This window comes from Podarcis vaucheri (assembly GCF_965113315.1).
Source record: "Podarcis vaucheri genome assembly, chromosome: 5".
NCBI lineage: Eukaryota > Metazoa > Chordata > Lepidosauria > Squamata > Lacertidae > Podarcis > Podarcis vaucheri.
This window is the reverse complement of record NC_138763.1, coordinates 65,188,134-65,205,987: the sequence shown is the minus strand read 5'-3', so window position 1 is coordinate 65,205,987 and position 17,854 is coordinate 65,188,134. Positions and strand designations below refer to the sequence as shown.

Here is a 17,854-nt window from a genome sequence, read left to right as displayed (position 1 = left end):
CCCCTTAAAACAAAATAAAACCTATATAAAAACAAAACAACACAATAAAACAATAAAAACCAAAAACAGTAAAAATTACAAACATACCAAAATTAAACACCAGCTGAGTTCATGGTAGGCAAGATTCAAACTAGAAAATTTCTGGTTTAACTGTCTCTTAATTTGCAAAAATACAGCATACTGCTATTGCAGTCCTCTTTCAATCACTACACAAGTTTTAGTGAATCAAAGAGGGTCACAAAAGTTGCCAGAAGCAAGGCAGAGAGAGGATTCTTTATACTAACATCTTGATGGTCTCTAAGCATTTTCTGCATTGCAGCAGGTTGGACTAAATGACTCTTGGGGTCTCTTCCAACTCTACAATTCTGTGATTCTAAGCTATGTGCCTCAAGGATGCTTCTTTTCAGAATAATGGAAGAAGGGATTTATTTCTGTCTGAACTATCAGCATCCCATTAAGCAGGCACTGAACATCTGTGGGTTGCCTTCTTCTTTCCAGTGATTTAGTAGAGTTGGAGTTGACAGTAACAAGCAACAATCCAATAGGTTGAAATAATGAGAATTCTTCAGGTGTTCCTTTCTCCACACAATTAGCATTGCATTGAGGAGGAAATGGGGGCCTGCCATACTTGTCCTTTCCCTTCAGTCATCTCCCTTCATGAGTTGGAGGGTGACTGTCTACAGCAGGGAGCCTATACAAGTAGAGTAGGCTTCCTTGCAGAATTTAGAACCAACGGGAAGTCCACGTGAATGAGTGCTGCAGACAGTTGCCCTCCGACTCACGGAAGGGGATGGTGATGGAGGAGAGTGCTTTTCCCCACTTCCTCCTGAGTGCAATGTAATTGCGTCAAAAGGAACACTTGAAGAGGGCTTCTGTGAGAGTTTTCAACAGCAGTTTTTTCTTGCTGAGCTAGTGAAGAGGGACAAATACTTTCATTTCTAGGGTTCAAGATTTTGCTTAAGGTGTTAGTTACTTGCTATAACTAAATAATTTAAATTATTGAATTGAATAGTTGAAGAATAATAACAATATAATAATTAATATTATAGTATTACATAAATATTTTAGCAGTGCAACAGCCCTGGTTGGTTTGATGGCTGTCACCTTTATCAAGAGAGAGATGGCAACAATGCAACCATGCTGGCACTCCCTGATGTGTCAGCACACTTGACACTGCTTTTCATGGTGTCCTTCTGCAAAAACTCAGGGGTTTGGGAGACACTCTGTTAAAGAGGTTCTGCTCCTGTCTGTGGGGTCACTACCAGAAAGTAGCATCAAGGGTCTGTTGCCCTGCCCCATAGTTTTGGGGCTATTTAGCTATGCTGATATTTATGAAATGATTGGGAGTTGTCATCTGGGTATTTGGATCATGGTGTTATTGGTATGCTGATGACCCACAGCTCTCTTCCCATTCCCTCTGAATCTGGAGAGGCTGTGAAGGTGTTGGAGTGGTGCCTGGAAGCATGATGCACTGGATGGAGGCCAATGAACCAAAACTCAGTTTTAGTAAGGCAGATGAGCTGTGGGTGGCTGGTTCCTATGTCTTATAATTAATTGAATGACCTGCTTTGGGAGGGGTTGCACTTCCTCTGCAGGCACAGGTTCATAGTTTGGGAATACTCATGGATTCCAATCTGTCACTGAAGTCTCAAATACGTTCTGTGACTTGGAATGCTTATGCCCAGCTTAAGCTACTTTGTCAGCTGTTGCCATTCCTAAATGGTGATAGCTTGGTCTCAGTACTTCAAGCTGTAGTAAACTCCAGTCTGGACTACTGCAGTGTGCTCTACATGTAACTGCCTTTGAAGATAGTCCAAAAGTGGCATGTGCTACAATAAGAACCCCCCCCCCCCATATATATGCTTTATGTTGTTTTTATAAATATTTATTGTTTTGTTTGCTGCTCTGGACTTCTTTGGGGTTGGTTGGGATAAAATAATACTAAATGATTAACATAGGTCTGTCAAGTTAATAATTTAAAAAGTGTAAGTCTGAACTGAAATAATACATTAAATTAAATTAAATTAATAAAGTGAAATTGGCAGTGTTTAAAGTTCCTCTGATCTTCCCCTTCCATTTTTCTTTAGCAAATAGAATGCATAATTACTATTAAACATTCTTATAGAGAAGTATATAAAAAGCAAATCTTTTCTAGTTTCATTACCATTTTTTATGTATTTGTGAAATCTAGCATTGAAAAGTAGCCTACTGAACATAAAATATGATGCCGAAATGTTCTATTTTTTAGGTCGTATGGGTATAAATTTTCATCATCCAGGAACAGATAACATTATGGCTCTCAATAGTAAGTTTATATTTATCTTCTTATAATGCATTTTATATAATTTGACTATATGCAATATGCTTTTACATATTTGTCTTTTGGATACAGTGAAGAGAAAGGAAAAATAGATGAAAAGTCTATATACATTTAATCAGTCTCTACTGGTACTATAATGTGAAACAAACAAATAGAACACATCTATGGACACAGAGGTAATATTTGATCAGATGCTGATTTTGTGGAGATCCCTTATAAAATCATGAGGATCCATAATAATCTGTGCCTTATATACATGTTTCCATGGCAGTGCTGGAAATAACAGATCTGTGATTTTTGACAATGCAATCAATGGAGATGGATGTGATTTGAGATTTGATGGTAATTATTGGTGGTGCGTAAAATAAAAATGCAGCTTTGAGAGAATGTTTTGCTGAATCTCTTATGCATGTCTCACCTCTCTTTCTCTGACTCCTGCGGAGCACCATTTTCCTGCTCCCAGTTTTCCAGATTGTCCCCCTTTATACTTACTTTATCCTTTCTCAGTCATTCCACTTTCTATTATGCTGCTCATCTGATTCTTGAAAAGCAAATAGAGCTAACAGACGAAGTAGAAGTGCCCATTGTTCTGGCATCATCATCACTTTGAGCATAACTTGTTGAAAGGCTGCATGCAAAACATTATAATTAAGAACAATGCTCCTTCATTTTCTTGTACTTTTCAAACATGGGGAGGGGGATAGTCACCTTTGCCATCTCACGACAAATGGGGCTCTGAGTGGGAGAGGGCTCAGAGGCTTTGCAGGTACCAGAGGAAGTCCTCATGGGTGTTGTTGTGCCCATGGACGCCATGCTGGCAACCCCAACTTAAAAACCTCTCCCAAAACCAGTAGTACAGGACTGTGGAATGAACTCCCTGTCATAGCTGTAAACTTCTCCCTTTTCTTGCGGGGAATAAGGGGATTTCCCTTTTAAAAAAGGGAAACGTTGACAGCTATGCTCCCTGTCCTTCCCTGGAGGTTTTTAAGCAGAAGTTAGATGACTGTTTGTCATGGATGCTTTAGTTGAGATTTCTGCTTTGTAGGGGGGGATGACTCGATAACCCTCAGGGTCCCTTCCAACTCTACAGTTTTATGATTCTATGTGAAGCATAGGAGTGTCTTTCTACTATGTCACCTCATTCACTTAGCCCAGTATATGCAGGTCCCACTGTCTGCACGCTTGCTATCTGAAAGATCAGTTATCCACACTTAAAGGATTATGCCCAAATCTCACTCAGCAGGTTCACTTATCTGAACAGCTGACTTCCTTCCTTACTTCCTTGTTTGTTCGTGCTTTGTTGGTTGGCAGCAGCCATTTTCCAGAAGAAACCATGGAGAGAGGAAAAGGGGAGCGAGATCAGACAAATCAGAGAGCAGGAGAGATTGGACAAATCAGGGTTTTTTATATACTGTATATAAAAAACTTTATCTCTCTTTTGCTGATTGGCTGCAGCCATTTCAGGAACAAACCCTTGGGGGGGGGGCGGGGGGACAAGAGGAGGCAAATCCAGCTTTAGAAATATTTCCATAGGAAATAATAGAAATTGTGGATATGTTATGTGAAGGCTTGCCAAATGAAAAATTTCCAGGTAATGCATTGTGTTCAGTAAGCAGGACCTGCATGTGCAATGCAGTACCTTTTTTAGTGTAGTGAAACATTTTGGGCTTCAGCAGCCTGAGAATTATGCCCTGTTCAGGTCTTTAACTCTAATACCATATGTTGGGAAGGCAAGAACAGTAGCTTTACAATACTTGTTTATTGGTTAGTGAAGGGCATTCTGCATATGCTCAAAGGCACATGTTTATTCACACCAGAATATTGCAGCATGATGGTTTTCAGTGACTAAAGGAAAAACATGGCTGATTATTAAATTCCTTCTGGCCTAACTCTTCCCTTGCTTAGTGGGTAGCTTTTGTGGTATAGCTTTTGTGGTATGTCTAGATGTTGTGGCACTACCATAGGCAGAATGCCAAGTTGTCAGGGTTGCTGGGAGCTGTAGTTCAACATCACATTGACTATCTCTGTCTTAACATAAAAAGGCAAAGGGACCCCTGACCATTAGGTCCAGTCGTGACTGACTCTGGGGTTGCGGCGCTCATCTCGCTTTATTGGCCGAGGGAGCCAGCATACAGCTTCTGGGTCATGTGGCCAGCATGACTAAGCCGCTTCTGGTGAACCAGAGCAGCGCATGGAAATGCCATTTACCTTCACGCCAGAGCGGTACCTATTTATCTACTTGCACTTTGTCGTGCTTTTGAACTGCTAGGTTGGCAGGAGCAGGGACCGAGTAATGGGAGCTTACGCCGTTGTGGGGATTCGAACCGCTGATCTTCTGATCGGCAAGCCCTAGGCTCTGTAGTTTAACCCACAGTGCCACCCGCATCTTAACATAGTTCTGAGGTAATTCCCCACTGTAAACAGGGACAGTAGCAAAATAGTATCCAAGATATGTCTCTCTAATGTTCTGCCTAAAGGTCACCTAATAGAACCAATATCACCCTGTTGTAGTTACAGGCCACATATTAAATGTTCTATAATTTTAGCTAAGTTCCATTGTGAGAGTAAATACTAGATTTTCAAAAGGAACTGATCCGTTTGTGCTTAAACCTACTTCAGAATCCAATGCTAGACATGTTTTAGGGAATGAGGCCCTTGGAGGCTGACCTCATCATTTGAGAACAGAGTCACACTAATATACAAAATCTCTATTGCAGGATATATTTTAGTAACATGAATGTGTTCTGTAACTACACACAGATCTGGTTAACATGTAATGCTAAGCCAAACCAAGGCTTAGCACAAATGAGCAAACATGCTGGATCTCAGAGAGATTGCAGTTGCTTTGCTCCTCTGGTCCTGCTGCTGCCCTGCTGCGAGTTAATGCATGGTTTGGCTTAGCATTAGGTCTGAATCCAGGCTTGTGGTTTATCTCCCCTAGACAAACCATAAGTGGTAACCCATAGAACAAACCTTGGCTACTGTTTGGGCTTCATTAGGAGCAAGATAAATGTTGAAAAAGTTGGCTTTTAGTGTAGTTGACTTTTCCAGTATAACTGGAAGCTAGACTCTGGAAAAATCAGCTATTAACAATCGTAAGACATATTATCCACAGCAGTCAGTTGATTTGTTCATAGGAAGTTGCTTCAAACCAAAGTATTAGATTTAGATGTGGTTTGTGCACTTTTGCCATGCAGTGACTTGCCAACTTGCTTCTTGCTTCTATTCTGCTCCTATTCTAGGACAAAAGGAGGAATGGGTTGAAATATATTTTTGATAGATAGTATTTAGTTGACTGAGATTAATTAGCATTTTCATTATCCAAGCATTTTTGTCCTTCCTTCCCTAGTTCCATGGAAACGTTTTACTAACATGTCATATTATTTTCTTTATGTTTAGTCATTAGTATCATTTAATTTTTTTTGAGCGGGGGGGGGAGTTATGGTTGTAAGTTGTTTTTAATTTTTTTTAATCTTGTGACCCACCCTTGGACCTTAGATTGAAGACTAGGTAGTTAATAATTATTCATCATTATCATCATTATTCATTTCATTTCTATACTGCTTTATATTGTTAAGAAAAAAATCTGTCGTTTACAACCTACCTTTAAACACCAAACAAAGCAATCCATAATAAAACATTATTGAAGAAAGTCAAAATATAAAGTATACATTCAAAGCAACATAATTACCAGGAAACTAAAATATTATCTTAAAGATTTAAAACATTACAGAGAGCAACTGCGGAATGTACATTTGACACAGCAGAGTTAACAAAAAACAACCCCTTAAACATTACAAAAGAAAACTTTACTAGAAGGCAAATAAAAATGCACTCTTAAAACAGCATAATTAGCAAGAGAATAAAATATTATCATAAGCATAGAACATATTTGCATCTGTTGCTACTAACCACTGTTCATGGCAAGTGGCAGCTGTGGAAGTTCCGGTTTGATGACCTGGGTTTGCCCTAAGAGGCAGCCAAAACCATCTCTCATCTCTTCAGCAGTCTCAACTTTTGTAGCTGGAGTGAATCAGGCTTCAGCCTCCCAGGCCAGGTGGAAAAAGGCCTGCAGGGCAGGGAATGGGCTGTCCAAATCTCATAGCCAAGATGGTCTCCGGCCACAGTTTTCTGGTACTTCTGAACCAGTGAACTATGAGCTCATCCATACTGTTGTCTAATGTGGCTAGTGTAAGCTTCCTATTCCTTCATTATTTCTCTGTTGTCCATATGACATTCTCCTCCAAATCACTGCCTTCCTGCACTTAATGTTTGATGTATTACAGCATTTTAATATTTTTTGGAAGCCACCCAGAGTGGCTGGGGAAGCCCAGCCAGATGGGCGGGGTATAAATAACAAATTATTATTATTATTATTATTATTATTATTATTATTATTATTATTATTATTATCATCATCATTATTTTCCTTTTCCTTAAGTCTGGATTTTCTTATACCTGGGATACTCCAAAAAGTGGAGGAAAGGAATGATGAGCTTTGGAGTGGAACAGTATTCAGGGTCTCAAATAGTGGTTGTTGAAGGGTAAACAGGATCTTGTGGTGAATGGTTGGTGGAAAGGAAGCAGAAGCCGTAGAACGTTTGTTCAAAGGATGAGATCCAAGATATACAGAATGGAAGAGAGAATAGAGATATGGTAGCATTGGGTGTTCGATTTAAGACCCATGTGACGCTCATCTTGCAGGACCCAGTAGGCATGGGGAATCTTAGCTTTGGAAGGGCGAAGGCACTTGTGCAAAAAACAACTGGTGGAGCTCTTCAACTTAACATGATAGAGGTGGATCATAGATAGTCTGTGTGCCACTAAGATGATATAAATCACCTCCCTTGACAAACAAGATTTTGATTTTTTTTGATTAAACGGTTTATAAAATTTCTTAAATATTATTGTGGCTTTCGTGGGGCTTTTTAAAATTGCATTTAATTTTTAAAAGCTGATGCTTCTGAATGATGACTGATAATGTAGCATTAGGTTGGTTCTGGAGGCAAGTGCCAGAAGGTGATGGTGGGAATCTATTGCTCTGCCTCTTGGCCCTTTCATTAATTGGATGCCACAGGATTCCATCTTCTTTCAGTCCTTTTTTTTAAGTTGGCACTTAAAGCACAAAGAAATGTGATAAATAAAAGCATTTCAAAACTAGCTATAATTTCCTCCCTTCCTCATCCTATCCCTTGCCAAGGGGAACAATGATTAGTGAAACAAAATAAATAATACATTAAAAGAAAAGTTACATAACCTGCCCCACCCCATATTTATGCAAACATTAAATTGCATGAAGTTTTCTTAAGAAATCTAAGACTTTGGAAAAACTCAAGGAATCTTTGCCAAATACTTTGAAATTTTTCCAGGCAGTCACACTTAAGATAAATAATTTTCTCTTTCACAGCCATGTTGGTAAAATCTTGTGTCCAAATTTCTGGATCTGAACTAGCTTAGCACAGCAGGACCAATTGTTTAGCTTCAGTTTCTGCACATTGAATCCAAGCTTTCAGATGTTTGTTTGGCCCCGATAGATGTGTTAAGTACCTAAAATTTCATATATAGAACATAGATTAAATGGCATATTTAAGACATGTGAATGAATGCCAGTTCTGCATTCCAAAAGTTGAGGCTGTGAAGTATGTCCGTCCCTCCCAAACTGCAACCCTGCCCTGTTTCTCAATAGCTACATGAAATCTCTGAGTGAAGTCATGTGGAGTTCCAGGCTGAAATATTATCAGAGCTGAGTAACCTCAGCATACTATCTCATTAGTTTCTAGGAAGACTGTGGGCTTATGAGACCAGAGTATAATACTCCAATCCTGTTTGGTCTTTGGGCTCAACTCTGCGGGCTTTTCTTTTAAACCCCTGCTCAGAACTGGAGTACCTTAAGGACACCTCTCTTTTTATATGTTCCCTTCCATGCACTCCAGTCATCCCACTGAAAGCGATCACTGACCTGATTATTAATGTTCATAATCACTGCCTGATTATTAATGTTCATTTACTGCTGCTATGTTTTGTTGCTATTGCTTTTTTATTGCTGTTTCCAAAATATTTATTATATTTTGACCTTATTAAAGGACAAGAGGGATAAAATTTTCTTGCCAGTTTAGTTCTTACACAGCCCACTGCCTACACACCCTTTCCACCAAGGGTTATGCAGTCCATAGCTGAAACAGCAGAACATACCTATTTTAAAAATAAACAGAGTAAGTCATACTCCAAGAAATCCTATTGCCATGATTAAATTAAGCCATTTGATTCATTGGGCCTCCTCTCTGAATGTGGGTCACTTGGCTTACAACCATTTGAATTCTGTTAAGTTTATGTTGTGTGAATGTGAAAATGAGCTACATATTGGCTAGAAGAGTCAAATCTTCTTCAGCTACAATGTCAAAAATGTTCGTCTTGCAGTCATGAGCTATTCACTATTTTTATCTGGGAAGTGCTTTCTGGTTGCCACATAGATAGGGATGTCCATTAAGCTAGCTTCATACAAAGGATTATTTGTCTGGCTGAATTCCATAAAGTTCTGTGTTTAAATCATGCCCCCCTCCGTAAATATAAAAACACCTTTGGACAGTATTCCCCCACCTACCCAGGCTGCTTGCATTTTCCTCTGTGATAGAAGAGAAATACAAGGAGAATACAAAATTCAGAGATTGCTGCAGCAGGGAGGCAGCAATCAGAAAATGAAAACCATATCCATTTGCTGTTCTCAGTGTGATAATAGACCTTGCATTTCTAGGAAAAGCGTGTGTGACTAAAATGCAGAGATGCTATGTCAGGTAGTATTGTGGGAGCTTCATAAAGATTCAGCTGCATAAAGCAATGTATAGAAATTCACACTAACCCATTTAATTAACTCAGAGCTTCATTTACCAAATGGCTTGTTTCAGTTGTCTGCCTCAATCAGATAAGCACCCTTCTGTTTAGTAACCCATGTACTATTATCATAGCTCAGTTTTGTCAAGGTTTGTAAAAAACTATCAAACCCCACTTTGGGGGCTGTAATTTTTTAAAAAATAAAAAAATACGTTGACCATTTTTGTAAGAATTAGAGTTTTCTAGTGAGTTTCTTCATTGACATTATTTTGCCAAGATCTGAGATAAATACTGAAAATTAGTGTTGCTGTGAAATACAAATATGTGTGCGCACACAACTTTTAGTTCTATGTCTAGCCATTTAAACATATACTGATGGGTGGTTATGTTTTGACAATGCACATTGCTGAGTTTTCAGTGCTGTATTTATTTATTTCTACTGAGTTCTGTGAGGAACTCTTTTAAAAATGCTTTCTACATAAAAATCATTCAAGATAGGCATCTGGATAAATGTCTACATCCACTAGACACCTACTACAGATTCTTTGCTATTGGGGAAACGTGTTGCCCAGACAGTGCTTCTCTCAGTCACTAACCCTAGGACTGTTTGAATTACTTAAACTACTTTCTTCAAAAGCTGAATTTTACCGAAAACAATATATATAGTAATTACTGTTATGCCAATACCCACTATATTTTTCTGTATTTACATGCAGCCAGGAGCTATGGGCGGAGACGAGGTAAAAAAAATATTTTAAATTTTACTGAATATGGTGATGGGAACAGCAAATTGAGGCTATGTACAGCTGGTTATTTCTGTGGGGCAACAGGAGTGTTTTCCCCTTGCTGCCATAGTGGCACTAGTCCCAATACTGGATATATAGCTTTATAGTTATATGAACATAGTGGAGAAGTGTTTTTGAAAAGAGAGAGATTTTGTTTGTTTCTCTTAAAAAACACAGTGCTGTAGTGGTAGACAGTAGCTGCTGAACTGTCCAAAGTAAAATATTCATGAAATGTTGATATATTACTAATGGCAAAAAAAGTTTAACTATTTTCAAAGATCTATGTGGACAGGTGTGGACCAACATCTATGATCTCACATGCTTTAACAAAAAAATGAAAAATTAAAGTGCTCAGTTTTCTATTTTTTAAAAAAATTGTTGCTTTTAAGCATGTAAGATTATAGATGCTGATAAAAAATATCAAACATTTGCCTAGAAGAGGCACACCAGAGTATACATGTATTGTACCGCTGTTTCTGTGCCTTTGGGGACTTCTGGAGGTTTTTACTTTTCCCCAGGCACAGCTCCTAAAGCTATGACCCATTTCAGTTTTCATCAGAGACTATGATAGACCATAATAATATGTGTATATACTGTGGATAATTATTATTTTATCATGCCACCCCCAAGTCTGTAATGCTCTGTACAGCTTTCCTGTATCAGATTCTGTTTCTGCAATCATGCAATACAGATTTCTAATTGCTTGTGGTTAATTTATCACAAATCATTGTTTTGCTGCCAATTTTTAAAGTTCTTATTTAATACTTGAAACTGAACTTGAGTAATTTAACCCATGCACATATTCTGCCTTGATGGTTTTTCAGTGATGCAGTATGTTTTATTACATTGTTGAAAGAGCAGCTTCAGTTTAAAGTTATGCTGAGATTTTTTTTAAAGACCAGGCTTCTCATTTTAAAATTGAGAGAAAGGTTTCTGCTGAAATTAGCATGTTAGTCTTGAAGTTTCCTAGGAGAGAGAGAGATGGGGGGGAGGGCAGGCTACTGTGGCCCTTTAAAGGAGAACGTTATTCTTACTGGTTTCTGTGCAATCCCACATACGGCTTCTGTGTTTGCATACAGCAAACTTCAGCACCTAGAGCAGGGGTCAGCAAACTTTTTCAGCAGGGGGCCGGTCCACTGTCCCTCAGACCTTAGAGGGGGCCGGACTATATTTTTTGGGGGGAATGAATGAATTCCTATGCCCCACAAATAACCCAGAGATGCATTTTAAATAAAAGGGCACATTCTATTCATGTAAAAACACACTGATTCCCAGACTGTCCGTGGGCCAGATTTAGAAGGCGATTGGGCCGGATCTGGCCCCCGGGGCTTAGTTTGCCTACCCGTGACCTAGAGCATAGATAACAAACTTTGTGACCCTCCAAATGTTGTTGGAGTCCAGCTCCCACCATCCCCAGCCAACATGACCAATGATCCCCAAAACCAAGGGCTGTCCTTGGGGTACATGCTTAAGGGACCATAGGCTGTACTTTTGTGCTTGGATACTTCATGATGGAAAGAAAGTCCCAAATGTTGATTTGCATAGGCCTGTTTGACAGCACAGATGACCATTTCAAGAAGTATTGTTACAGGTATCAACCTCCCCGCTCCCTCCCAAAATATTGCCATGCTCTCTGTCTGTAGCCAGTCTACTCAGTCACCATTTCCAGACTTGAATAATATGGCCAAACACTATATCTGCCAATCATTCCAACGATGTGCCACTGGCTGGCTGACCAGTGAGGGCCTAAAGGATTTCATGCTTCTCAAATTTCCATATCAGCCATGACATGGCTGCAATCCTAAATACTTAGTTGTAAGTAAGTTCCATTAAAATCATAAGTCCCGTTAAAATATTTCTTAGTAGGCATGTATAGCAATGCACTGTTAATATACTAAGGGCTAGAGTAAAAATATCTTAGTCTTGTTTGCAACCTTCTATTTTAAAAGGCACAAATACTATCTGTCTTTGAAATATAAGCGCTGAAGAAAACTATGTGGAGCAGGGAACACATTAGCAACTGGATCCCCCGCCCCCGCCCCCAGCTAAGCAGAGTTTGTTAGTTAATCAAAACTACTAAAAGGAATATTCTCATAGTTCATATCCTAACTTGCATAGGGAAGTTTTCTTATTTTTCTATCTGCCTCCTTTTTTTGACTCTTACGGCAGTGGATACCTGGCTTTTCCCATCATTTCTAGGCAGGGTTACATGATGGTGCTTGAGGCTAGAGGGGAATATTAGATCTGAGACACCTCCCCTTTTCTACTTATATTTCGTTGCTATTGTTCTGCATGCATGTTACACTTTTCTGTCCTTTTCATTTCTGTCCTTAACTAAATATTGAATTGTTTCACTTTTAAAATTAGAGTTGTGAATGCAGAATAACTGTTCCCAACACCATTATCTAATTAAGAGGGAATGCAAGAACACATGCATTTCAGTTCACCAAAGGAGAAAGCAAAACAATCAACCATTAAAGAGTCATTATCCTATTCTCTATTTTCTTTTACTGAATTTTAGAGAAAATAATAGAGAATTTTTGAGTCATCTTGCACGTCGAACTTCTGTTGTTGTTTTACTCACATGTAAAATTCCATTTTGAAAAACTGTTTCCAGATAATGAAACTTTGGAAAATTATATTTAAAATGATAATAAAACAGGTTTATTAAAAATGAAAAAAGTTTGTAGGTTGACATTTTCATGGAATAGATGTTGCAGTTGCCTTGCTTTGGGGATTGCTGATGCATCAGTGCCATGGATGCTTATTGGATAACGATGGGCACGCATGGAGCAAAATGCCTTCTATTTTGGCACCAAGTCTATGGAATAGCAAAATGTATTTAGAGTGTTTTTGGGTGCTGCTGCTTAGTATTATGCTAGAAACATTTACAACCTTTGACCTACTGGATTTTAAAGCAACTTAAATGATTTTTGTTGCTTATTAATTTGTTTAGCTGGTATTTATTATTTTAACTGTCTTGATTAATTTTTGATAGAATTGGATACAAATACCTTAAACAAACAAAAATCTAGAAAGACCCACAGGGTTAAGACTATCTCTACAATTCTGAACTAGCGTAACATTTTAAAGTGAAAGCTGAGATGACCAGCATTCTTTCTAACAAGCTTCCTTGTCAAGATAAAATTTCACCGAGCAGCGCTGACACATGAACAGGGAAAGACTGAAGAAACTAATTATTGATGAAAATGTTTTCCAACATGGACTTGGATCCAAAGATAAGTTAATTTAACCTAAGGAAGTTTACAGAAGGAAAATTTTATGTTCCTTACAGCCACCTGAACCTCCCAAAAATCTTTTTCAGAGGTTTTGGCATGTGACATTGGGGGCACTGCAGGAGGTGAGGAATTGAGTAGACCTCTGTCTGATTTCGGGCAGTCCTCTACTCCCTTAGCACACCCCATCCACACCCCTTCCTACATTGTTTAGGAAGGCCCTCTGATCCTCTGGAGTGACCCTGGAGTGGGGCACAGGTGGGTATTTGTGGAGAGGAGGGCGGGCATGCAAAACTTTCCTTCCATGTACTTGTTTTTATCTTGAGATCCAACCCATAGTTTTTGAATGTAACCAAAATAGGAATTACAGTATGATTGGATCTTGCAAGGGTGTTATGTTCTGCAGTGGTGTGTATACACAAAAACATGTATACCTGAACTGCTCCCACATGACCATCCTTACCTTCCAAGCAAGGCAGAGAGCATCCCAGAGCGCAATAAGCAAGTCTGAAAACCAAGTTACAAAATGACCTTTTAAGCTCTCCACCTTGCATGCAATTAATTTGTGGGCTTTCAAACAGACTGTGCAAAGTAAAAATCATGCAAGTTAATTGTGCATCAGATGCGATCGTACTATATTGGCTACTTACATTAATTAGGACTTGCTCGTGCTTCCACTTTAGTCTTTACATTTTTAAGATGAAATTTTCTTATGCATCCAGCATTTCTTCAAAGCAAGCACCTTAGCATGGAATGTTCCCCCACGTGTTTAAAATTGTTCAGGTGTTTAATACAACTGGCCCTTTCAAAACTTTTTAGTTTCCTAAATTTATAGTATATTGCCCATTATAATTATTATGAACATTCCAGGTGACAGAATAAGAGATTAATCTTCTGTGTTTGATTTTTATTACAATAATAATAATAATTTCCTAGGCAACTAAAACAAAGATGCTGGACAAAATATACAGTATTAACATTTACAAAATCCTACCTGCAGACCTACATTCTAATCAGTGCTATAAAACATGAAAATGGCTACAGATAAATTTTGTGATCTACAAACAGAATGGGCTACTTTATCATCTTTTATCTCCTCTTTCCATGCTAGCCAAAATTAATTTCTGAACTCACTTGACCACTGTGTGTATTGTGTGCATCTGGATGAATGAGTAAGGGGGTCCCAACATTACCCTCATCATCTGCACATGTTCAAACCGGTCATTGCTGGTAACATGCTTGAAATGTATTGATATCAGAAATGACACTTATTCACACGTATGGTTGGAGGATCAAGTACATATTACAAAAAATGTGTGGTGGTTGGTTGGCATTTGTCTACGCCATCAACTCCAAGGCATGTGGTAAAGCCCCAGGAAAGGACAGAATCCCAGCAGGAGTGCTGAAAGCAAACCTCAACTCGTCCCTCATGATGCATGATGATCATATAATTATTATTCACAGCATCTGAACCCACCTATATTTAACACAGGTGTCTTACATCATCAATTTGACACTTGTAGACGCTCATCTAGAGTAACAGTGTATTATTGGTTAGTGATCTGAGTACCACTGTTCAAGTCATGCTGTAATATGGGGTAGAGGTAGGCAAGAGAAAATTTTTGTAATCTGCAATATAGAATTCACTTACCTCTGGCTACAACAGTGATTGCATAGCATGATAGAAGGGATTTTAAAACCCATTGGGGGGAAGCATGAACTGAAACATTTTAAAACACTCTTAGTTTGTTCATTGAATATGTCTTTCCAGAAAAGTGTAATGTTCTGACTTCTAATACACTACAACATTTTTTGCAGGTCGTTCTTCACTCTTTCCTTTCGAAGATGGCTTCTTAGATGACAGTCATGGTGACCAGTCTTTATCATCGGGTCTTAGCTCTCCAACCCGCTGTCAAAATGGTGAAAGAGTGGAACGTTATTCTAGGAAGGTGTTTGTTGGAGGTCTGCCTCCTGACATTGATGAAGGTACTATGGAATAGTAATGTTCAGTGTGGGGAGAGGAAGGGAAATATTGTCATTTTCCTTGAAGTTCCCTTTCTAAAGGTCTTTACAACTTTTTTTTATATAGATGAAATCACTGCCAGCTTTCGTAGGTTTGGACCTCTTGTAGTAGACTGGCCTCATAAAGCTGAAAGCAAGTCATATTTTCCACCTAAAGGTAATCGGGTTAATATAAGCCTTCTGGTGCATGTAAATGTTCCTTCTGTGTGTGAATGTTATTTTTAAGTATACGTTTTTAAGTGCTTGAAGTATTTTTAAATTAAGCTGCTTCTGATGGTAGAATATGGAATAAACACAAAAAGGATGTCCTTTTAACAGTATTTTTTTTAGAAATGAATTTAGAATTTCAGCACATGAGGCTTTGTATGTGAATAGTTTCTTACTTCTTCTCTTTCTCTAAAGACATATGTGGTTCTTGGCTTTTTCTTTTGGCTTTTCAAAGTTCTTTAATCTCTCTCTTGAGCATGTGCACAGGGTCACTCTAACAATATGCTAGATGCAATATCGTTGTGTTTGCTAGTATTTTAGGACATAAATTCATAACCATTTGCTTGCGTGTCCAGCATCTGGATTGTTTAAAAGAGCTTAAAGTTGTTGCAATGCTAGTCCATGCAAGACTTCATAGTCACAGGCATACTGTATAGGACAGGAGTAGCCAGTGTGGTGCCTTCCAGATATTGCTGGACTACATTTTCCATCACACCTGATGATTAGCCTAGAAAAATGTATGCCACTTCAATAGGCCGTATTTTGGGCTGTGAACGTACATTTCCTCTTCTCTAGCTGGGTTGAACTGAGTTGATTAATAGTAAGTGAAGCATCTCTAGCAGTAATATTTTTGAGAGCATGCTGACTAATAAGATTCATGGTTCCTATTCAGACTATGGGGCAGATCACTGGAGGATCATCCACTTGATCATTGTTTATGCTAAAAACAACTGTATTTTTCCAAAATGATTTTTAACTATAGCAAAAAATGACGCAATGGATATACTATATAAACATGTTGATGAGAAAACCAAAATGAATCAGTTAACCTGCCAGTTTGATTGCAAAGTTTAAAGATGCCTTTTCCCCAAAGAGCATTTGTAGAAGGCTATGATTTTATTTTTATTTTATCATACAGGCCTAGGGTAAAACCAGTTTCTGCTTCACCAGGTGATTCCTAATAGTGTGTGGGTTTCAGAGTTGCCTTTGAGCTCACATAAAGAATTGCAGTCCAGGAGAGACTCCTCCCTGGGGGAACGGTGGGGTTTCTTATTGCCTGTTTCCCTCCCTCTGTGGCATCGGTTTCACTATTCCACAGATTTCTGCATCCCCATAGGGAAGATTTTCAGAAGAGACGGGGGTCTGAAGGAGCAGGGGGAGAAAGAATTGGCAAAAATCACTTCCCTTCTTCCTCCAGCAGAAGCATCCCATGAGTACATGGGAACTATGGAGCCATGCTAGCATCTTTCCTCTTGCTTTAGTTTTAAAAAAATACCTATTGCTGAACTGCAAAAGGCCTTAATTGTTACTGTTGGAAGCAGTTTAAACTACCTTTGAGGAAGCTAAATCAGTGCTCTGTCATGCTTGTAAAAATCTTGTTGAGTAAGATCTATTTTAGCAGAAGACAAGGAAACAGTCTTTTCCTATTTTTATCATGGTTCTAATGTGGGAAACAGCTTTCAAAGCCCCTGCCAGTTGCCCTGAATGTCTGTCTGAAAGTGCTAAAGAACACTCGGTCACAACTGTTCCAGATTATTTATAACTGACTTCTGAGCTGTCAAAGCTTTCAGCACAAACCCTGTAGCACGAATATATTAAACTCTGTTGGTCAGGTAAACTTGGGAACAGGTACTTAATTGACAACTGCAGTACCATTCCTTCTGTGTTCAAAAGGCTAGTGCCTTTGCAAGTATGTTCACATTCTTATGTCGACAGTCTTTGTTATAATGTTTCTAACTCCTCCTGAGCACTCTTCTCACCCATCACTGGTTGTCAGGATGCTTAAAAAATAACCTTGCCAATGTTTCCTGAGATCAACATCTATGCCAGCTAGCTAAGAGTACTTTTTACTGTATCCTTTGCAGCATTTTGTTTTCTTGTGGCTTGTAAATATTTTTAAAGTTTATCTCAGGCTTATAACTGTAGTTGTGCAACACCATGGGTGTCACACCCCTTTTCTATAAGTGTGCTTTGAATCTTCTAGGTAACCCACCAAATCTTTGACCATTCAACCAGCATTGTCACATTCCAACTCTCTTAAGTGAAGGGGAGCTTTTGTGTTTTGATGGCACAGAGACACTTGGCAAGTACTGCTCCTTTTATTGGCTGTAGCACCATAGTGTGGAAACCTTCATGTCACCCAGCAGCTTTTTGGGTTAAAGACTTGGAATCCTACCGAAGGTCTGCTTGCCATCTAAAGTTGTATGTTCCCATTCCTGTCTTAGTTTTGCAGTGGTCAACATTAGGGAAGTCTTTGGTTGTATTTCTGGAATTTCCACCCACAAAGCCTATTATTCCCATTGCTTTGTCAGCCCCACACTTTTTATGTGATGAGTATGTACATCTTCAGTCAATTATGTCCCTGTAATTGTTGGGAAACTCCTCCGTCACTTCTTGGTAATGATGGTTCCAAGGTAGTTGTTGACAGAAGCCCTCCTGGCAGCCTCACTGGGGCA

The 17,854-nt window shown here is 38.8% G+C and overlaps 1 protein-coding gene across 8 annotated transcripts in view; it reads left to right on the top strand.

Moving 5' to 3' along the window:
• Positions 1-17,854, top strand: part of CPEB3 (cytoplasmic polyadenylation element binding protein 3) — a 75,097-nt gene that overhangs the window by 39,629 nt on the left and 17,614 nt on the right. For 5 of the 8 annotated variants that reach the window (XM_082224930.1, XM_082224931.1, XM_082224928.1 and 2 more), the window contains 4 exons: positions 2,249-2,305; positions 9,865-9,888; positions 14,988-15,155; positions 15,259-15,348. In XM_082224930.1, the coding sequence (XP_082081056.1) occupies positions 2,249-2,305; positions 9,865-9,888; positions 14,988-15,155; positions 15,259-15,348 (339 nt within the window). The remainder of the gene's footprint in view (positions 1-2,248; positions 2,306-9,864; positions 9,889-14,987; positions 15,156-15,258; positions 15,349-17,854) is intronic. The other 3 variants (XM_082224929.1, XM_082224927.1, XM_082224933.1) reach the window with 1 other exon arrangement.